Genomic DNA, 22385 nt, shown 5'->3' on the forward strand with positions numbered 1-22385 from the left:
AACGCCGTAAAATTGAGCAAATAATTAGTTTTGTAAACTTATTTATTTTGTAGCGTATTTCCAGAGAGGGTGATAGTGATTAGAATTTTCAAAAGAAAAAAGCATTGACTATGAAAAAGGAAGTTCTCAAAATTTTAAAAAGGTTCATCAAACTATGGAACTTGTAAGAAAAGTGGAGAAAGACTACAAAGCAAAAAGTTGCATCGTACTAGACTCAATCTAGAAATAGCTGTGAATTTAGGTTGGTGATACAATTAGTTGCTTGTCAAGAAAGAGAAAGAGAAAATGCAATAAGAGAAAACCTCAACTACTTTGCACAATTCGCTACCTTTCATTTTCGTCGATCAATTCGCTAAGCAAATTCAGAAGGATGAAAAAAAAGTAATATGACACCTATATAACACACAATATATTAAAGATAATACAAACCATTTGTAAAATTATATATATACACATATACATATACATATATATATATAAAATAAAAAGCAAATTGTACTAGTAAATTAATTAATACAGTTTAGTGGCCAACATACCAAACTTGGCTCTTCAGCATTGTTAGTATTCGATACTAATAAAAGTTTCCCTTTTTATTTTATGCAAGTCTTTCCTACCAAAAAATAAAAGTGAAATTGGAGAACATGCAATTCCAAAATGAAGATGTATATGCGGAAAGCCGGAAATAACTCCTGAATGGATGTCCTTCGCTTAAACAATCGAAATGAATACACAAAAAGTCAAGTTTCAACTTTTTCAGGACTGTCATTCTAGAAATATTCATTCCTGAGAAATAGGAGATAGAGATGACAAGATTGAGTGCACAAAATAAGAGAAGAAAGAACCAGGAGACTATTTCAATCTCCCAAAGCAAATCAAATATAAGCCGTCCGAGTAGATTAAGGAACACTATTATCAACAGAAATTCACAATAGCTTCTATGCTTGATGTTGTTGTCAGCAATATATTTATATAGTAAATGAATTTCACTCAACATATGAAATAACTAGCATCAGTAAGCAAGATGCATACAGCAAGTAATGAATCCCTAAAAGTGAAAAAGATGAGCCAAAAAGTGAGTGTTCTAAGGGCAGATTATCAGGATATTAGTGACTTCCTGCTATTTCTCATGGCTTTCATCTTAAGTGGACTCCATATTAACTGCTTCTTCTGTAGTGCAACAACTGTTGGATGCTTAGGCCTCCACGAACCAGCTTGTGATGGGGGGCTACCAACAAACTTACTGCTTCGAGGATTAATTGGTGTTTCCTCCATTGCACCAGATGTTCCCCTCAATTGCTGTAGCGGAGACTGCACTTTTGTTGTACGCCATACTCTTTGAGGATCCCAAACAAATGATTGCCGACCCACCACACGGTCAGTCCTCAATCGTGCACTGGACCTATTCAAGGGAGTTGTTGTTGTGTTTAAATTTGGTTCAGGGTGAAAGGTTGCAATTGAAGCCCGTCTTTTGGGCTGAAGAACCTGTTTGGCAGCTGCATTAGGCCTCACTGCAATGGATAAGCGTTTTGCCTTTGACTTGCATGTTTCCATCAATGGTCTCGACAAATTTTCCTTGTCATATTTGGGACGTGGAATCATAGAATTCCTCGTTCTGAATGTAGGAACAGGAGATGGTGGCGGCACATTGGTGATTCTTCTAAGTGGTAACCTCATTTTTGATGGAGCCAAAGGTGGTTTTTTCTCAGTTATAGTCCTCATTGATTGGCCTAGAGAAGATAAGGCCGAGGACTGAGCAGAGACAGCAGACAAAGCTCTACTTTCCTGCTTCAGTCGAGTCTTTCTTTCCTCTGCTAATTGGTTCTCCAGATCTCGTACCTGTTGATTGTTTCAAGTGTTTTGACTCTTTAATAATACTTAGGAAAAATAAAAGGCTAAATTGCTTTGGAAAAAAATGAGGCAATATTATACTGGACTCTCCAAAGTATATAATGGCAAAGCAAGAAAGAAAAGAAAGACAACTGGTATGCAACTGTTACCTTTTCTTGAAGATTTCTACAGATATGTTCTCTGGCAGAAAGCCTTAGTTGTAGAGACTGCAAACTATCCTGCAATTTCTTTGTTTCCTTCTCGTCATGCTTTACTTTTTCTGCCTGTTCATGTGTAAACTATCTCAGTTGCAACGAATGTGGAAAATGTAAAGATGGTTCTCAATTATATTGCCCGTGCTACATACCAATTGTTTATATTTGAAAAGCTCGCCAACATCTGCCTGTTTCCGAGCAGGTCCATGCTCAACTCCTCGGACACGACTTGCAAAGTTCAGTGAGCAAAGGGTTTCACCAAAATCGGCAGAATTTGGGCTAATTTGGACAAACATCAGGGTCTTGCAATCCCCTCCTACATTCAAATCAAACTGATGTTACTCATGGTTGAAGAATCAACACAAATTTCATTCTACTGCAGAAAACTCTATATAGAATGATAACCCAACTGGTTATTCAACTGCTTCTAACTGCAGTTACTTCCATTTTTCACTTTTTGTTTCTGCTTAAGCAATCAAATGAGTTCCCATGTGTGTCACACTACTATCATTGATAGATACTGGCCTAAATCAGGACATAGATAGATTGCCATTGAACCAGCTTACCTAAGGAGCTCTGCAGCATATGAGTCAGTTTCGAGTTCCTGGTTTATAAATACACAAGAAAGAAGAGCGGTTAGACAAAATCAACACCACGGACAAAGAAATAGACAAGCAAACTATCAAAGGACACATGCACACACACAAACAGAGAGAGAGAGAGAGAGAGATGCCTGTATGGAATATGGGTCGTCTTAGAGGCAAGAGCAGATATAACATCTCCAAGGGCTGACAAGGACTTGTTTATAAACTGAGATTCCTTCAACCTTTCACCTTCAACTTCAATCCTTCCAACTCGTTCACTTCCTGCTAAGTCCACTAGCCAAAGATGGCTCCTTGTCCTCTGCCCATTTAATATGTTCTCCCCCACAACAGTTACTCGTACCAAGCTACAACAAAGCAGGTTATAAAAACAAGTGATAAGTAGTTCTCCTGAGAAACAAGCACGTACATGATCAGATGTTGTGACACCCAACTTTGGAAATGTTTTATCCCAATCCAGCAACATATGAAGAGTGAAAGAAAAAAGAAATCATGTTTCTTTTAAGAGTTCAAGAATACCAGTGAGAGCGGCTGCTAAGTTCATTTGCATTCGTTGATCCCACAGATCTAGCTCGGCTCCCAGACTTGAGGAGTTCCCACACTTCATCTGTACTGTGAACATGAGTTTCAACCAACCCTGGTACTTCCTGAGTTCCCTCTGCTGATTGTTTTATCTCCAATCTGTAGTTCAATATTCACAGGATTAGGCCTTGTACAATGATTTATATTTGGCATACTAATATTAGTCAAGGAAATGCTGAGTAAGTAACCTGCATACCCGGATACATCTTACAAAAGAGGGAATATAGGGATAGAAGAGTAGACGATTTAAATCTCACAGAATGGAAAAGAGTGACAGTAATACGATGCATATCAATTATTATCTAGCTGAGTAGTTAGTTATTAGGTTCTGAAAGCTAAAATCACCACGTCAGTTACTTCTCATTATTTAAACCTTATTGTCTCTAAATAAAATAAAAAAAAAAAGAGAGAGAGCCACAGACAGGAATAAAAGAGAAAAGCATGTAATAGGATAAGCTCCCTATACCACCTATGCAATTAGGTAAAATCAGCTGCAAAAGCAGGTCTTGGCCAAGCAAAGTGAAAAGAAGAAAATGAAACTTGCTCGTTATTCATTTAGAAGCACCAGGCATCATAAATCCACCAGAATCTGAGATCAAAAGAAGTAAATGTGTTTTCCACTAGGCCGGATTAACATGTTCCAAGACTTTCCCTTGCACATTTATGCCAATATTCAATATTCATTTAGAAATTCCTGGGATCATAAATCCACCAGAATCTGAGGTCGAAGGAAGTAAAGTGTGTTTTCAACTAGGCCCATTATCACTTTTCAAATCTTCCAATGTCTCTCCCTCACACATTTATACCAATATGTACTGTGGTCCTTGCATTTGGTTTATCGATCTTGCATCAACATAAATACAACGTGTATCAAAACTCTGTAACTTGATACAAGTAAGAGAAGATAAATAGTCAGGTTTCGGTAAATCTTGTGGCACACGAGCATATGTGAGCCCTCAAAGCAGAAAAGCCACCTAAACTCTCACATAGTGCAGGACGTATTCACTCTTCTAATTGAATTACTGATCTAACATAAGTATGGACGTAAGACTTTCAGGGTAAAACTATAAGAATAACTGAAGCATTTACTGCAAATCAAGTGACTGCCGTGGAAACTGTAAGTACAAATATCTCATAGGATAGAAATGGCCTAGCATATAAATGATTAAGATCATACTCTGTAGTTCTGGAAGTAGAACCCCAAACTTACTGTTCTTGTAGTTTTAGATACAATATGACATTTTGACAGGAATTCTGCAATGCATGTAACGGTTAAATATGTAGGTAATTTTGTCGGTGTGAGTTTTTAAAAAATTTCTGTATTGATGGAATTTAGAATTCCTAGCTTACTATTCTTGTGTTTTAGATAATTTATGAAATTTTAGCAGAAAATCTGCAATGCATGTAGCAGCTAAATTATGTAAGTAATTTTGTTGGCGCGAGTAGCAAGTCACCAAGGAATAGAACTTACTAGTACATATTGTCAGTGTTAAAGCATCAGCTACCTCTTTATTCAGGGACAAAGACTCATGAAAGGCCATTGAACACAATTTGGAACTTAGAACTTACTTTTTAGCAGGTTGATTGGAACTCTCAATTAAAAGATCCCTTATCTTCTCATTGTAAACCTCCAACATGCTAACAAACAATTCATATTTCATAAAGCTGCTCCGTTCTTTAGATACTTTGAACAGCTCTTCCAGAGTCCGATAGTTAACCCCTCTATTTTCTGGTGTTCCTTCCATGGTGAACGTCTTGCCTGTTCCAGTTTGTCCATAGGCGAATATGCAGACATTGTAACCATCCAAGACGGATGTCACTATGGGCATAGTTTGTAAAAAGACCACCTCTGACAGGGAAAATATAAAATGTTATTGAAACAGGGAATGAAGGAAGAATGGATCATACGTGTGCAGCAGAACACATAAAGACACTTTCCCCATAAAATAACTATAAAGCTACCTTGGCTGTCCTCTGGTTTGAACACATGATCAAACTTAAAATGCTTTCTTGAAGAATCAGAGGAAATGATCTGCAGCTCATTTTCCTGAGTTGAATCAAAATCAACGACAGCTGTGGAGCCATTTGATATTTCTTCCGCATTCAGTGGCCTACATCTGCAGAAGACCCTTATGTTTCCTTTCAGCTCAATCACTTCATTGTATAGTCGTTTTCTTTCATTGTACTCTTCAAGATATTTCTTCTTCAATAGTTCACACTCTTCATGGTACTGCTTTTTCAAAATTTCATTTTCCATGCCTAAAATTTACAGCAAGGGAGCATTTAACGAAGTGATAAGGCAACAGAAAAATGGTATTGAAATCAGAAGAAACCATGAGAGAAGCCATAAGATAGATCAAATGAGCAAGGTACATACTAAGACTCTGAAGAGCAGTTGAAACCTCCGAACCAGGAAAAGAATTTGCAGTAATGCCCTTTACTTCATTGCACAGAACTGCGTGCTCTTCCCTCAAGTGCTGGGGTAGATAATAATTCAGCAAGAGCAAGGAAAGACAAAATTCATGAAAATGCATAGCAAATAGTATAAAGAAAGGCATTCTTTTTTTTTTCTCAGACGACCTTGATAACGATACCTGTACTTTGCTGCTTAGGTCTTGAATCTTCTGAAAAACTGGAAGAGTCTGCTGCTCGGAAGAAGAGGTTTCCTCAGTATCATCGTTTGATTCATTGCTGACTCCAACCGATTCTTTACTGTCCTCTGCTACATCACTAGTTTGTTCAACCTTTTCTGAAGAGATTTAGAAATTTGTTAAGCTAATGCAATCGTCAAACAATAAAGAGTACGACAACTGGATGATCATCACGGCTTACTCGTTTAAGTTTGAAAAGCAAATTCTCCTGCATTTTCCCCAGTGATAAACAAGCAGAACAAAGACCCCAAAGTTCACTAACAAATATGCTTCTCGCAACAGAATACGATAGAAATTTCAAGCATACGATTCAGAAAAATATCCATTGTGCTTATGCCATGTACTTATTTTTCGTGATTTCAGGAAAAACAAGAATTCAAAACAACACAAAAATCTACCTTAAACGCGTCAAGAATGATCTTTATTTTTCTTGATATTCTTGGAAATCAAACAGTTTAAACAACACATAAACTGAACAAAAAATCCAATAATCACAGAACTCAAATCAATAATCCAGGATAAAAGTAGCGCCTGTCAGAATTTTCAAAGTTTCTAGGCTCTCATTTGAATTACAATAAAAAAATTCCAAACGAAGGTCGCTTACTCCTGAATCTCTAAACAGAAACGACATGGTCGCTTACTCCAGAATATTCTAAAATGTATTAAAATAACCAAAAGAAAAAAAACCAGATAAAAAACAGTTCACTCACGAATTCCACCGGCAGATGAATTCTTGCAATTATCACCGGAGACAGTGACGGCACAATCAAAATTATAACACAGCATTTCTAAGGGTTGATCTGATTCACGAAAATAGATATAGAATTAGTAAAAAAAAAATTCTAGAACTCATAAATAATCATACAACAGGGCGAAAGGGAAAGAGTTTACCGTCCATGGGAAGACGTTTTTGATTTCTCAGAAATTGATGAAGAATGTGGAGAAAACAGAGATTGAAAGCTGGAAAATGGAATTGTATAGAGAGAGAAAGTGAGAGAGTGTGAGGAAATGAGCAGTGATGACGAGTAAACGGTCAGAAAAGAGAGAAAAAGAAGAGGGGTTTTGGTTTGATTTCAAGATAATTTGAAATGGGTGAATCAGACCCGTCGGATTGGGAAATTGGGTGAATCAGAACCGTCCGATTGGCGAAGTGAGGACTGAGGAGCCAAGGTTTGTAACGGCTATAAGATCGCAGTTGTCTCTTTGGAAGCGGGATAACTATTTACGGGTATCAATTTCGCCGTTATCGGGTAAATGGAGCATCCAAAGTATCCAAGTCAGGAGAGAAGATCGAGTGTAGCAGCATTAACACGTTATATTATGCAACTTGTCTTATCCACCGTTCGTTTTTTAGTTTGTTGCAAAGGCGTTTACAAGTTTGGGGTAAAGGATACTTTTTATATGCAACAACCATTTAATATTTTCTTCCAATTCAGATCCACATTTTTGCATTTTTGCATTTTTGCTTTTCCTTTCCTTTCTTGTATATAAACTACAAATGACAAATCAACTGTGAATAATTAATTTTAAGTTTTGATTGCAAGATCTCAATTCATAAAGACCTATTATTCCTACTTTACTATTCGGTATTTTTTGGACAGTAAAATTTGAATTGATACCCAATAACAAGCAAAGTAAATTGTCACGGATACGAAAGCATGACTCAATAGGTTTAATAACAACAATTTTGCAAGACAAATGTTGTGTGATAGACTCATATATAAATATAAATATATTCTTTTTCTCTCCTCTTAATTTAACTCTAAAAAGAGATGAATATAAGAACAAAAATCTTTAAAACAAATGACTTAAGCTGTACATGCTATCAAAAAAAAAAGTGATATATTTAGTAGTATTATAATGTACATCTTAAGCCATTGAAAGTAAAAACTTCCGTAATATTTTTGTACACAAAAATTAGAAACACATAAAAATAACTAAATCATAGTATGATCTAACATGATGAGAGCTCTCTTTATCACGGCAAAACTGCACATAAATATCCTTTCTTAGTCTAATCTAATTATCCAAATTCTAAAACTACTTATTTTTTGTTAATGGTAATTGTTAGAAAAATAATTAATTAATTTTATTTTTTTTTGTCCAAGTGTCATCCTTTTATTGACTACCAGCATTGATTGCGCGGTTGTATTTTGGCGCCTATGCGTGTGATTATTTCATCGAGTCTAGTCTGAAGCCTTTACAGCCTTCCAAGTTTTTCGAGGAATAAGAAATTTCCTTATCTGTAATCAATAATGGCATCTTCATGTTCAAACCTCTCTTGCTACTTCCCTTCAGCTCCGAAACCAAAACTTCGTTCCTCCACAACCCGCTATCCATCTTTCTTGTGCCCCTCCAACACTTTTGGCTGCAATGGAGTTTCACTTCACAAAGCTGTATCCAATTCAAGAATGCGTGCTAAGTTTGAAAATTTTGAAGGCCAAGAAAATCCTGCCGCTGCTGATGACGACACCAGTCATAATTCTTCTTTAGACACACAAGAGCATTTTATTCAAGAAGAAGAGAAAAAAGAAGAAGATGACAGGTTGGTTTTTGTTTTAATTACTGAATTTAAAGAATCCATGATTGCCCTGTTGATAGTTTTAGTGGGGTGCACTGAATCATGGAAATATCAATTTTTGCAGATGAATTTTTTTGTATTCTTCTGTTTGAGAGTCACATAGCATTTGACTTAGTTCACAATTGGAATTTGGAGGTTTACACTGTAGCTAATACGAAGGCTTTGGCTAGGAAGATGCGTGATTTCTTTTGTGTTTGATGATCATTTATGTGTAAGTCACTGGACAAAATGTTTGCTTAGAGGATTAGATCTTGGTTATATCAGCTAATTTAGATGGTTTTTCATCTGCATTGTGTGTTGATCTCCAGTACTTTAGAAATGGGAAAATTTTTGCAGATGAAGTGGATGTGTCGAAAGTTGAGTTGTTTTCTTAAAAATAAGGCCACTAAAGTGGAGAATTTTTAAGGTGTGAAAAGAAAAATTAGGAACTGCCATTAACAATATGTGGTTTTTTGTTGCAATAATTCTGGAATCCCAAATTAACGGCCGAGCTCTAAAGATGTTTGATTAATCAGACATCTCTAAGGCGGAATCTATGCTACTGCAGTACTTTCATGGTATTTAGCTTCCAAAACAAGAAAATGATGGAGACATAGTTGTTAATAATGTGATCAAATAGACAAGAATCTAGTTGAAAGAATCTTAAGGCTTTAATTTGCAATATAACTCTCTGAATTGTCAATGTCTGATTCTTGAGCGAATTAGCGTGAGTAGAAATGGCCAGGGTGACTTACTGCTGAATGTCAAAACTGTATATTTTATCAATATGTTGTTAGGTAAAGTATAATTTGATATTGCTTCGCTCCTATTGTAAACAATGGGAGGTTGAATGTGGATTTTTCCAGGATTTCCCATCTCTGAGGACTCTATTTTTCTTCAATATCATTTGTAAAATATGGTAGAGAAAGTTTATATACACACACCCACATACATGGGTCTTAAGGAATCAAATTTGAAGATCACTTTAGTGAGAAAATTGTTCAACTGTCTTGACTGTTTATGCTTGTCTTGTTGTTTAAATATAAGAGCTACATCCATGCGATCTTTCTATTGTTTTCTGTCCATTTCAAACAATGTGAACTGGCCATTTAACTTTTTTCCTTGTATCTTTTTACCCTTAAGTTTTATATTTAGAAGAACATTGGAGAAAAACCTCAACCATGCTAAATCTCTTACAGTTGTTTGCCTTCTGATTTGGAGGGTGCAGTCCGCCAGTCAGGCCAAGCAAGTGCTACATTTGTGTCTTCAGGAGGAATGAGAGCTATAGTATGTTCTCAACTTGTTTTACAATAGTCTGTTATGGATGATATTGTAATCTGTGTGACATTTTTATCTTAATTGTAAGAGAGATCTATTCATTTCATGCTTGGACTGAATTTAAGTTTCTCCTGTTGCTCAAAACTAAAGAAGCTAGCCATTCTTCTTATAAGATCTAGACATCCTAAGGCATTTGAGTCTCGTTACAATCTCACAGAAGTCCAATCCCGATACACAAGTGCATGCATGTTTGCCATAGCTTGTGTGTAGCTCCTCCTGAACAGACTTCAAAAATGCACTTTATGCCTAATTAGACTTACATACTTGTTAAATGCTAATTATTTAAGTAGATCACCTTCCAAACTGAAAAGTAAAAGAAAATATACATCAAAAAACAACTGAAGAAGAAGCAACTTACATAGTAGTTCTGTCCCTAATAGACTTGTCTATGGCGGAGTATGCCCCTATATGAAATAGATACTAAATTCTGCTGCATGGCTAGAATTTGTAACTTGTAATGGAGCAAGCTTACTATTGAGTTTGAACTTGGCTGTTTACATTTCATCTTGCTCTATCTTACTTGGGGCTCTTGTTTCTCTTTTATGCTTGGCAACCTGGTTGTTAGAAACACATGGAAGTGTGCTGTTGCAAATTGTCAGTTGAGTTTTCCATACTTTGACTTTTTTTCATCCATTTTTCCTCTCAGGTTGAGTTCTTAATCCCACAGCTGCAGTTTCTTGATGATGAGGGTGCTCAAGCTGAGCTCTGGGAACTCTCAAGGTTATTTTTGGATACACTAATTGAAGAAACAGGATGTCAGGTTCTCTGCAAAGCTGTTTAAATATTTAATGTCATTTTCTATATGTTTTTATGCATAGGTGTAACTTCTTCAAAAAACTGGTTTCCATGCACTCAATGTTCAATGGGTGTTTCTCTTTCTTTAGCTTCATATCAGTAATGTGGGTATTGATTTAGTCATTTTATTTTTGTGTGCTTTAAAAGAAAATATTATCTTTGTGTATCATCAACTGTTAAGACTAAGGCTTTTATTGTCAGAAAGTTAAAGCCATATTTCCAGATGCTGGAGCTACGGCACTTCTTAAATATCGGTGGAAAGATGCTGCTTTTGGCTTCTCCAGGTAGAGTCCATGAACCACGTGAAGTTTATAGAGATAATGCTTGAAATAACTCCCAAAAGTCATCCACACTTTATGTTTCATTTTCCTGTTAAAAAAATTGCAAATGATTCAAGGATAATTTTTCAATGCATTAACTTGCCGACTGGTATGATAAGAAATCTCTTTATAAAGTTGCTAAAAAGTGTCTATAATTCAAGGATGAAGATGTTCCTTTACAAAGAAAATTGGAGCTTTTACTTTATGGAATTGATTCAGGACCAATTGCATATCCTAGTAATGCATTACTTGTACACTAGAAGAACATATAGAGCACTATTTTTCCAGTTTTCAACTCCCTGTTCATCAGGCTAACTCTCATGCTTTGTCTCTGTCTTCTACCTGTATAGCTTGGGTGACCGGAAGCCCGTAACAAGAGATGATGAAATTGTTGTAATGGTAGTACCTGATTATCAGATGTTGGAATATGTTGAAAGAATTGCATCTGAACTATCAGATGATCCGGTACTTAATTTTATACAGTTTTAAGTACTCATGCATCTTACATATTGATCTTGTTCAGATGATGCACAACTTCTCCTTTTCCCACATAACTGACCACGTCATGCATATGCTCAAGACATAACTGGCTTAAGTTTTTAGGCTGGTAAGACTGAGCTTATCTGATAGGTTCTTTGATGATAACTCTACTTCCCTCCCTAGAAATTTTAGAAGTGGATGGTTAATTAATCTTCTGATTCAAGTTATAATTCTTGAAGCAATAGCATGAAATTTTACTGAAATGACGAAAACCCTTGAAATTTTGGCGGAAAATGTCTCATTTTCAGGTCGCAAGTGCAACAAATATCAACTTCTGTAGCTACTAGCTACAATTTATAATACAGTGTAATTAACCACATACAACATTTTAAAAAAAATACTAATAATAACAAAAAAATTACATGCAGCAATATGCAGCTTGTGACTGTAGGGCACAATCTTTTCGAAGCTAATATCTGGGTGGGGAATATGAAATAGAAGTCCATTGAATATCTGTTTTTCTCCTGTTTCATAAAATTTGCTTTTAGTTATGGCTAGAAACAGTTTGGTGTTCTATATCACTGTTTATTTGACTTCATAAATGTGCCATTCTTGTGCTACCTCTCGGCTATGATTTGCTAATGTCATATCAAATAAAACCCAAGCTTAGAATCCTTCCTCTAGAGGTCTGGATTTTCTCAGTCATGCACTACCATGAAAAAAGTGATTTCTTCCAAACAGTGTAGCTACATTTACTGTTTCTTAAGAGAATGTTGCATTGTGCTTATATAAATGAGCTGACTAACGTAAACACTAGCACAGGTTATTATCAAAACTGTCTCTATAACAAATCATGATTGGGGAGGTATGTGATGACCTAAGAAATGTTTTATGGCACACAGAAATTGATGGATAAAGCATTAGATTCTTACTTTTCCTCCTCTTCATTCATTTTCCCCATCTTTCTTTTCTTAAATGGACACTGAATAATTGTCCTCCTTCTCCACTTGTCTTTTGTATCCTAGAAAGGTGGAAGACTGTGGGAAAAGATTTTTTGTAGGTATCTGTATATTCTAAAACATGTGCAATAAGGCCTTTTGCTTGCATCAAAAGAATGATTCTGTCGTACTCTGCATCAACACATATGCTAATCTACCACACTATGACATGGAGAATTTGCTTTATAAATGAGCATTTCCTTACAGTAGTTTTTACTTTACTCTTAGCCTAGGCCTCTTCTCATGTGGAATCCACGTCTTGTAAGTGAGGATGTCGGTGTTGGGATCAATGTTCGGAGATTAAGGAGGAACTTTTTAAGGTACTTTTGAAGAAATTTCTGCTGAATTGCTTCTCAAGTTGTTTGTTTTTTATTCTTTTGAATGACTACAATGGTGTAGCTAGGGCAACATCCTGAAATTTGTTCCCTGTATTCAACTTGTCATCAACAATAATTTTATTGTATATCTTAATCTAAACTTTAGAAATGAGTCTTATTCCACTTACTTGGGTGATTATAAGATTAAATTTACAACCATTTGACAAAATCTGCTGTCTAGCTATTCAATCTCAGTTATAGCTGAATATAACCCATCACACAAATCAAACTTCACTCTAGTTTACTTTGTATTTTGCTTTTTCCATATTGAAAACTTACTGGCTCCTCACCCCATTTTGGACACACTAGCACTTGTTAAATTTCATGTGTTTCTCATACATAAATTTAGCTTCATTTTAAGTGCCTGAAAATGTTTGGTTGCTCATATTTTGTTTGATTGTTTTGATTCCAAGTCTTGTGCTAACAATTTTATTGCTAATTGTTTGACATTGCAGTACTTTTACGGTGGTTTACTCAATGCGACCGCTTCCATTAGGTGCTGTATTTAGATGTTACCCAGGGTAAGCCCTTAATCTTCTACAAAGGTGGATTGGGATTCTGATGTTTGTGCTCACCAATAGCTGTCAAGTATCTATTGCCCTTTTGATGCAATAAATATTCCAATCTCCAAATAGAGTAACGAGCTCTATCTCATCATGGAGAAATTCAATTTGTCTTCCTGTCCCTCATTTTAATGGAACACTTCCGTTGTCTATTCTTCATCATGAACATCTTGAAAGATTGGCTATTGAAGTCCCAACATTCCTCTGAGGAACCTAATTAAGACAGCGTAGTTAGGTGTTGAATCCTGACTGTTCTTATTAGTGCCATCTAGTTTTGATAGAGTACACGCAGAATGGAAAAGGAAAACAAAAAGAGTGTTAGACAAGGGGAAGATGACAAAATCCTCCTAGTTAATTAGCTGCTTATCAAAATTCATTGTGGTACACTATAAGACCATCTTGAGTAACCCCTCCCTTGTCTTTGCTTTTTGCTGCTTTGTACAGGTTATGGAAGGTGTTTTATGATGACAAGGACAGGCCTAATCGGTATCTCCTGGCCAAGGAGTTGATAAGCCGTCCTGATGCCGAAAAACTTGAGGTCAGTGTCTCCCTGAAGAACAGAGTTGAAATAAATGCACCAGGGTTCAAGTTTGGTTCTGCTTTCTGCAGAATTACTAGTAATTTAATTTGGTTCATTTGCTCCTGAGAGATTGTAAGGGATTTGTTAGAAGTAATATCGTGAAAAATTAGGAAAGCTGGATATCAGGTAAGTTAAATAAGGGAAAGAACAGAAGGATGGTGTTTCTTTCTTGGTGGATTTACAGTGTTTTGTCTATTTACAGATCATCTTTGGAGGAGTGGAAGAGAAGCCAGAGAAAGGCACATCTTTGTTTGACCAAGCAGCAGGCATCTTCTCCTCATTAAACCGATTCATGAAAGTCATTTCAAGATAGACATGGTCTTTCACCTTTTCAGGAGCTACTGTTTAGTTATATTTGTCTACCCTGTCCTTAAAATACCTGCAGTCTAGTTATCCTTAAATGTCATTTCAAGATAGATCTGGTTTGCCTGTTCAAATAGCAATCTATGATGGAAAATAGATGTTTTTTCTGCTTCAGCTTTTGGTGAATTACATGAAACCTATTAACTCTTGATCTGCAGTAAGCAAACTTTAGTCACTCCTGTATATAAGAAAAATGGCACTCTAGTGTTTCAGACAGCGTTCCTTGATGGCAAACTGCTCGTTTTCTGATGGCATTTCAGAAGCTTGTAAGAAACTAGGCAGCCATTAGATGTGTAAAATTGTAAATTCTGCTCGCTAACTTAGACGTCCTCGTGCTACATTCTTTGCCAAATGACAAGCATGAGTTGTTATAGCACTTCTAAGTAATTTCCAAACAACCGTGGTGCAGATGATCAAAACCAATCTACATGTTTGGTGGAGACCTTCGGCTGTTGCTTGGGCTTTCGGTACCTATTGTTTTCAAATTTGGCCTTCACAATGAGAGAATAAAGCAAGTCTGCCTCTGCTGAAGTATCATATGGTGCACCAATGATGCTGCAAGACGAAGCATGTTTGCAAGTGATTGGTATAAGTAAAGAGCATATGAAAAAAATGAACTAATAGTGAAGCAAAGATCATTGCACTTTCTTACAACTCAATTCTAGTGATGACTGATAGGGTCTTCATTCAGATGAATCAGTTTATAAAGTTCTATGGAGCCAAAGCAAGCAAAAAGGGAAGTAGCATATGTTAGCTATATAAAAAAAACAGATTCGATGCACCTATCAAGTAGCTCTTCCAGAATGATTCGCTGAGAAGGTGTAACAAAGTAAATACAACTCATGGGGCACTGGCCAACTGCACTCTGCACTTGATAATCTTTGCCATGTCCTAGGCAAAAGTAAAGTCAGATTCCAAACCCAACAATCAATAAGGAAGAACTATTGAAATATTTGTGAGGGAACTACATGAATGGAACTTCCTAAGAAATCTAGAAAGCAAAGATATGCTGGAAATTAACATTTGCCAATATTCTACACGTAAGATTAGCCAAATGGTTACAAAATATGAAAGCTAGTAGTGGATGAGGCACCTTGAGAAGTTGCACGAGCAGTTCCTGTTAAAGAAGAAAACTCAAATGCATGAGGTGCTCTCTTAACACATGAATATGGACAGCCTGCAGAAAATCATAGAACAGAACCTCAGCACAAAAAAGCAGATTTTATGGTGTATAAGCTCAGGTTCAACAATGTCAGGTACTGCAGTGTGATTTTTAATCTGGCAGAACATATTGCTGCAAGTAGATTAAGACAGCTTGAGACATAACCTATCGGAAAAAGAATATTGACAACTTCACTTGATACCCCTTATTCATCAGAAAAATAAACTATCTGCAAATTAACATATCAAAGATGAAAAATTTTCTACTGCTACTTTCTCTGCTAGTGATGCATCTGCGCTGCATAAGTTCCCATGAATGATTCTTCTGTGATCAATTATATTTCTTACTTTTAATCCTTGACCCTTTCCACATGAGAGACAGATCCCTTTCAAATTCCCAAATCAAGTCTTCCAAGGTGGGTATGACATATTCCACATCAGGTCATGAGCCTTCCTCTTCCAAGAAACAACTCACTACCAATGAGTTGAGATCGTAGAGGACAGCCAGCTTATCGTCACATGAGTATCCAATGAGTTTCACTCAATTCTTGTGTGATGTCAATGCTTCCTTCATTAGCAATACGATTTCATCATGTACTCTAGCTGGATGCCCTTTCCAGCTTACTTTGAAAAAATGAAAAAACATCCCATGTCTTTAGGGTCACCTCTTTTATTTCTGTATCTTGCTGAATCCTTGCCCTGAACAATCTCCCAAACCAGGTTTTTTGAATATTGTTGTCCTTACTCAAACTTTCTGTCATTTCCTTTTAACTCAGAATGGCTATAGTGTTTCACATCGTCCAAATCCATTCCACAAATCGGCTCAGTACCAAAAAATTCATGTCTATGTTTCTCCAATCGTCAAAAGGCCTCGATAATTTAGGATCAGGATGAATACTATGACAGAATAATATGTTAGGACTGACTCAAGAATAAACAAACTAAAGTTAGACCAAAATAGGCGGTATAACCAACCATATAAAGATTAGGCGGTAGACATCAGCCATATAATAATTAGGCGGTAAAATCGATCATATAAAAAAAAGGGTTGTGACAACCCAATGAAGACAAATAACAAAAAATAAAAGACACCAAAATTTACGTGGTTCGGTCAAATTGACCTACGTCCACGGACGAGGGAGGAGCAATATTTCTACTACAAAGAAGAAATACAAAAACCATAGGAAAGTGGTTCTTAGGCCAAAATGGCACTTACAAAAGGTTTAGGAAATATTCCTAAACTCAAAACAAGAGAGCCTAAAATATTTGACTATAAATGGGCTAGATGACTCAAGAAACTAATAGCCCATATAACTCTCTTGAGTGGTGCAATTGATTCCTTCATAAACCCCTTCTATTTATAGGCTCTCCAACGAAGCCTTCCTGCTGTCTGCTGCGATGTGGGACGAAAGAATTATGCCACAGTCAAACATTGCAACCGTTGGAAAAATCAACAAATCTCCACCTTGGCATAATTTCTAGTCCTACCATCGACAATAGTAAAATTGCTCCACCTTATCCACATAAGCCCTAATGGGCCAAATCACACACAATGAACACCAATCAAATCCAAGCACTGCTTGAACTTGTAAACTGGAAGAGGTTTCGTAAACATGTTAGCAAGATTCTCCTTAGTATTAATCTTTCGAACAAGGACTTTCTCTTCAGCAATGATATCCCGGATAAAGTGATATTTCACATCAATATGTTTCGTCCTCTCATGATACATCTGATCTTTAGTCAAGTGTATGACACTTTGACTATCACAGTGAATAACAGTAACACCTTGATGTAGACTAAGCTCGCTAAACAAACTCTTCAACCACAAGGCTTCTTTGATTGCCTCGGTCACAGCCATATATTCTACTTATGTAGTAGACAAAGCTACGACAGGTTGTAGAGTAACTTTCCAACTAACAGCACAACCGCCAATGCAAAATACATAGCCTGAAAGTGATCTTCTCCTGTCAAGATCCCCAGCGTAGTTTGAGTCTACAAAACCAACCAAAGTATTATTATTTCTTCCAAACTCCAAACTTGCATTTGAAGTATCTCGCAAGTATCTGAGAATCCACTTCACAGCTTGCCAATGTGCTTTACCAGGGCACATTGGCAGGCTATTTGTTGATTTTTCCAACGGCCGCAATGTTTGACTGTGGCATAATTCTTTCGTCCCATATCGCAGCAAACAGCAGGAAGGCTTCGTTGGAGAGCCTATAAATAGAAGGGGTTTATGAAGGAATCAATTGCACCACTCAAGAGAGTTATATGGGCTATTAGTTTCTTGAGTCATCTAGTCCATTTATAGTCAAATATTTTAGGCTCTCTTGTTTTGAGTTTAGGAATATTTCCTAAACCTTTTGTAAGTGCCATTTTGGCTTAGAAACCACTTTCCTATGGCTTTTGTATTTCTTCTTCATAGTAGAAATATTGCTCCTCCCTCGTCCGTGGACGTATGTCAATTTGACCAAACCACGTAAATTTTGGTATCTTTTATTTTTTGTTATTTGTCTTCATTGGGTTGCCACAACTCTTTTTTTTATATGGTCGGTTTTACTGCCTAATTATTATATGGCTGGTGTCTACCGCCTAATCTTTATATGATCGGTTATACCGCCTATTTTGATCTAACTTTAGTTTGTTTATTCTTGGGTCAGTCCTAACATAATATAAGGCCAAGTTTCAGGAAGGATTCCTGGGAGAGTTTAATGCATTTTCCCATTTATATAGATAGCACATATATACATAAGGCATATTTCTTAATTGGCTCAGAAAGGTTGATCTCTTGCAATCTATTTGCTGTTGCTGTTCCGGAAAATTTGAATGTTTTCCAAATTCATGTTTGAGTGCTCGACAGGATGAAAGTCCTCAAAAAAGATGGATTGCAGGAGTAAAGTTTGCTGAATGCAGAATCAAACATAGTATCCTGATCCTAGGGCCCGTTTGGAACCTTGAGTTTTTTGGGAATTTGTCTAAAACTTTACTGTAGTGCACTGTAGAAGTTTTTGAAAAAATTTTGTAGAAGTTTTTGTAAGGTGAAAAACTTTTTTTTTTCTTTTTTTTTTCTCTTTCCCTTTCTTTTTCTTTTTCTTTTTCTTTTTCTTTTTCTTTCTTTCCTTTTTCTTTTCTTTCCTCTCTTTTCTTCTTCTTCTTCTTCTCCTTCTTCTTCCCCGTTACCTCCGCACCCCCAGCAGCAACTCCACCTCCCGTCGCCCCTCTGCCCCGCCTTCCCCTCCCCGCCACCCCTTCCCCCTCTGCCCCGCCTTCCCTCTCCCCCGCCACCCTCCTGCCTCTCCCTCCCCGCCTCCCTCTCTCCCCGCCGTCCCCTCTGCGCCACCCCCTCTGCCCCGTCCCCCTCTCTCCCGCCCCTCTCCCCTTCCCCCTCCCCCCGCCTTCCCTCCTCCCCGCCGTCCCCCTCTGCGTCGCCCCCCTCTGCCCCCTCGCCGCCCCCTCTGCGCCACCCCCTTTGCGCCGGACGTAGAGAGAAAAAAAAAAGACAAGAGAGGATGATGGCAGGGGAGGAAGAGGGGGAGAGGGAAAAAAAGGGGGAAAAAAAAAGACCGGCACCGGCACCGGAAATTGGTGATGGAGCCGGCAATGGAGGTGGTGGTGGGGGAGGAAGAAGAAGAAAAGGGGAAGGGAATTTTTTTTTTTTGTGTTTTGGATATTTTAAGTGTGTAGGTTAAAAATTTTGATAAGTTTTTCGGGGTTCCTGTAGCAAAAGTTGTTAAAAAACTAGTTTTATACAAACTTGGTAAAAAACCAAGCTTCCAAACAGGGCCCTAGTTTTCGAGTTTACAAATAATACAATCGAAGATGAAATGAAAATGATAGGAAATAAAAGAAGAGAAGAGATCTTTTTTAATCGGTATCCTACTTTCTAGTTGGGTGTTCAAGAGAGAAATATGATGATTTTTGGACTTGCAGCTAACAGATAATTTTCTCTACTACAAGTTTTTCTAGGAAAAGCTAGCATCACAAGAATTTTTGTAGGCAAAGCAGACATTTCTCCCCACCTTGTTATTGGAAATTTTTTTTTTCAGTGTAATTTGCACACCAAAACAAAATATGTTTATCCAAGAAAAGGTCCAAGATACCTATTCTTAACACCAGGAGTTTCTTAATCTGTGCTAAATGTTATTGGCCAGTCAGATTTTCACGACTTTGGGGATCAAGGTTGGATCAAAAAGTTGTCTTTCCAAAGTTCTGGGCAATTAAAACGAGGGCATAATATACTTCAACCAACAGTTCATGGGTCTAAGTTAAACATATACTTAACTCAGTTATAGGAATTTTCCTATTTCAGGCAGTCTGCAGTCTGCACCAATGTTCTTGGATGAAGTACATAGTTTCTTTCACTGAAATTCAGTTCTAGGTAGCTAATGGACCCTATTTCTAACATTTCTGAAGATGTGAAGAAAACGGTACCTTTTCCAACACAAAGAACCTCATTAACAAATACATCAAATGCTTCACATTCTGGTTCATCGAATGGGTCCATACATTCCCTACAGATGATGCAATTACCAACCAGTGAATACTTTTCCATACATGTATTACAACTACCAAAGATTCTGAAAATACTATGTACTTAGATTACCTCTCAATAATTTCTGACCTGCTGCAGTTCGATAATATCTGGTCAAATATAGAAAAAGAGCAGTCAGATGTCTCATGCCAACAAATGCTAACATTTGGTACAAGATTTGCTAAGTCGTAGCTTTTGTCTAAGTGTTATGAAAATCACAAGTACTTAGCATTCAGAGAAGCGTAATTCAAGGTATTAAAACAACTAGTTGTACCTCATATGCTTTAATTACACGACGAATCATCATATCTGAGCTTCCCTTATCTTGTCTGACATCAGGATGATACTCTTTAACCTGTGTCCACAAAAGCCAGTATCATCGACATAATCAAACTGATCAAACCACAAGAACCCATGTTTCTGAAGAACCACAGAATCCAGAATGCTGAAAAAAACATGTCGTGAATCGATCAATTTTAGTCGGAAAACATGGCATACTTTGGCGCGAAAAGCAGCCTTGAGTTCGGCTGGAGTACAATCAGGGGCTAAACCAAGAACATCATAAGCCAAAGAAGTGGATAGATGTTCATCATCTTTACGGTAACAATTCAATCTGAATGAACAAGAAGAAAATGAAGAAAGAAAAGGAAGTGAAGTTTTCAAGGTTGGAGGGGTAAGAGCAGATGGAAATGAGCAGGTGGAGGGAGAATTACGACGGTTAACAATAATATCCTTAACTGTTTCTTGAACTTTTGATAAATTTCCAACTGCATTTTGGTTGCAGAATAATGAACTTTCCATTGGCTTTCTTGTACAGAATTTGGTTATGTCAATTACTCACGCGGTCTAGTATATGGATCAATTTGCAGTTTATGTTAGTAGAAGGTAATTTTGGTTCAGAAAAGTAGCTGAACTGTTATTGTGTGTTTCAAACTATGGCCATGTCATTCTTGTCTTGATGATATTTTGTGGACCCCATTGCCTTTCAATGGAATATCCTATTTAAAAGGATCGAATGTTATCTCCAATATTTCTTTTTAAGATCTCTTCCTTTTTCTTTTGTCATTTTCTTGGCAGACTGAAACTCATTGCTACGAAATACCAAATTAGTAAACACAAGTTGGTTCAGTTGACAAGAACAAATCACTTTTTTCACAAAAAATCGTGCGTTCAAATCTCACTGATGTGAGGGCAGTGTTGGTAGGCGATCTGTAAGAACCTCTGTAAGTAACCTATGGTTTCGAATGCATGCTCTTACCTATAGTAGTAATCGAAACCGGGCTCATCCAAAAAATTTTTCATAAAAAAAAACAAATTACCAAATTACCAACGAGGCAAGACATTAAGAAAAGAAAGCATTGCATGATTTAATGTCAAGTAGATGTGTCAAAATTAGAGCTGTTAATCGAACCGGGCAGCTCGCGAGCCGAGCTCGACCCGGCTCGATAAGGGCTCGACTCGGCTCGTTTATTGAGAGAAACGAGCCGAGCTCGAGTTTAACTTGATGCTCGTTTAAGCTCGATAGGCTCGAATAGTAGGGGTATTAGTGTCATTTCATTATGTATTTGATACTCTACAAGCTCGATAGGCTCGAGTTCGAACTCGAAATTGCTTGAATAGTAAGGGTATTAGCGTCATTTTAATTGTGCATTTGATATTCTACAGGCTCGACAAGCTCGAGTTCGAGCTCGATAAGCTCGACTCGATTTTGAACTCGAGTTCGAGCTCGAGCTCGAGTTTTCTACTGAGCACATCGAGTCGATCTCGAATAGTTTGTGAAGCTCGAATTACTAATCGAGCGAGCTCGAGTTGGCTCGATTAGGGGTTCGAGTCGAGCTCGATTATCACATGCTCGAGCTCGACTCGGCTCGTTAACAGCACTAGTCAAAATGGGTGACTTAGACGGATTTGGATTGGTTAAAATGGGTAATGGATATAAGCGAGTCAACACATTTATACCCGTTTAATTAGATAGATATAAATGAGTAAGTCAAAAAATGAATTGGGTAATTCAATTACTCACTTATAACCCATTTGTTTTAACTTTTTATAAACTTATTTAAATTCATTTTTGCAAACTAAATTATCAATTTATACCACCTAGGGGTGGGTAAAATTATTTGCTAACCGAAAAATCCGTCATATCCGATCCGAAAATTAGGATATCCAATTTTTATTATTTGATTGGGTCAAAAGAGGGTCGAGTACCCGTTAAGATGCGGGGCGGGTTAGGATAACATAATTAAAAACCCGCGGGTACCCGATCCGCCCCGCATATATATATTTTTTAGTTTTATTTTTATACACATACTATAAAATAATAATTTAGAACTAAATAAGTAATTTTATTGAACAAATTGTATTACAAATATGAGAGACTATAGTTTATTTACAAGATTCATTTGTAGAGGTCATTAACTTATATTTTATAAAAAAAAGTTTAAT

General features: G+C 37.0%; 3 protein-coding genes across 4 annotated transcripts; 1 reads left to right on the forward strand and 2 right to left on the reverse strand.

Annotated features, from left to right (window-relative positions):
• Window positions 1-906: 906 nt before the first annotated feature.
• LOC113762347 (kinesin-like protein KIN-14S) lies at window positions 907-6873 on the reverse strand. Its single transcript, XM_027305748.1, has 12 exons — window positions 6769-6873; window positions 6588-6677; window positions 5821-5975; window positions 5604-5703; window positions 5189-5485; window positions 4796-5075; window positions 3164-3325; window positions 2776-2991; window positions 2609-2646; window positions 2195-2358; window positions 1998-2111; window positions 907-1836 (listed from the first exon to the last, which is right to left on the reverse strand). The coding sequence occupies exons 1-12, from the start codon at window positions 6773-6775 to the stop codon at window positions 1096-1098; spliced, it is 2364 nt and encodes a 787-aa protein (XP_027161549.1). The 5' UTR covers window positions 6776-6873; the 3' UTR covers window positions 907-1095.
• Window positions 6874-8082: 1209 nt separating this feature from the next.
• On the forward strand, window positions 8083-14365 carry LOC113761238. Of its 2 annotated transcripts, none has more exons than XM_027304125.1 (9): window positions 8083-8422; window positions 9637-9724; window positions 10422-10535; window positions 10772-10854; window positions 11241-11355; window positions 12597-12688; window positions 13201-13266; window positions 13753-13846; window positions 14091-14365. In XM_027304125.1, the coding sequence occupies exons 1-9, from the start codon at window positions 8133-8135 to the stop codon at window positions 14199-14201; spliced, it is 1053 nt and encodes a 350-aa protein (XP_027159926.1). In that variant the 5' UTR covers window positions 8083-8132; the 3' UTR covers window positions 14202-14365. The 2 variants fall into 2 exon arrangements, with proteins under 2 accessions (XP_027159926.1, XP_027159927.1); XM_027304126.1 differs by having other exon boundaries at window positions 8350-8422; window positions 9666-9724.
• On the reverse strand, window positions 14336-20839 carry LOC113761239 (chaperone protein dnaJ C76, chloroplastic). The gene is made up of 7 exons (XM_027304127.1): window positions 20439-20839; window positions 20215-20295; window positions 20013-20050; window positions 19841-19920; window positions 15345-15428; window positions 15034-15142; window positions 14336-14806 (listed from the first exon to the last, which is right to left on the reverse strand). Exons 1-7 carry the CDS (start codon window positions 20739-20741, stop codon window positions 14665-14667), a joined length of 837 nt encoding a protein of 278 aa, XP_027159928.1. The 5' UTR covers window positions 20742-20839; the 3' UTR covers window positions 14336-14664.
• Between the last annotated feature and the right edge of the window lie 1546 nt (window positions 20840-22385).

Source organism: Coffea eugenioides, chromosome 2 (genome assembly GCF_003713205.1).
Source record: "Coffea eugenioides isolate CCC68of chromosome 2, Ceug_1.0, whole genome shotgun sequence".
NCBI classification, from domain to species: Eukaryota; Viridiplantae; Streptophyta; class Magnoliopsida; order Gentianales; family Rubiaceae; genus Coffea; species Coffea eugenioides.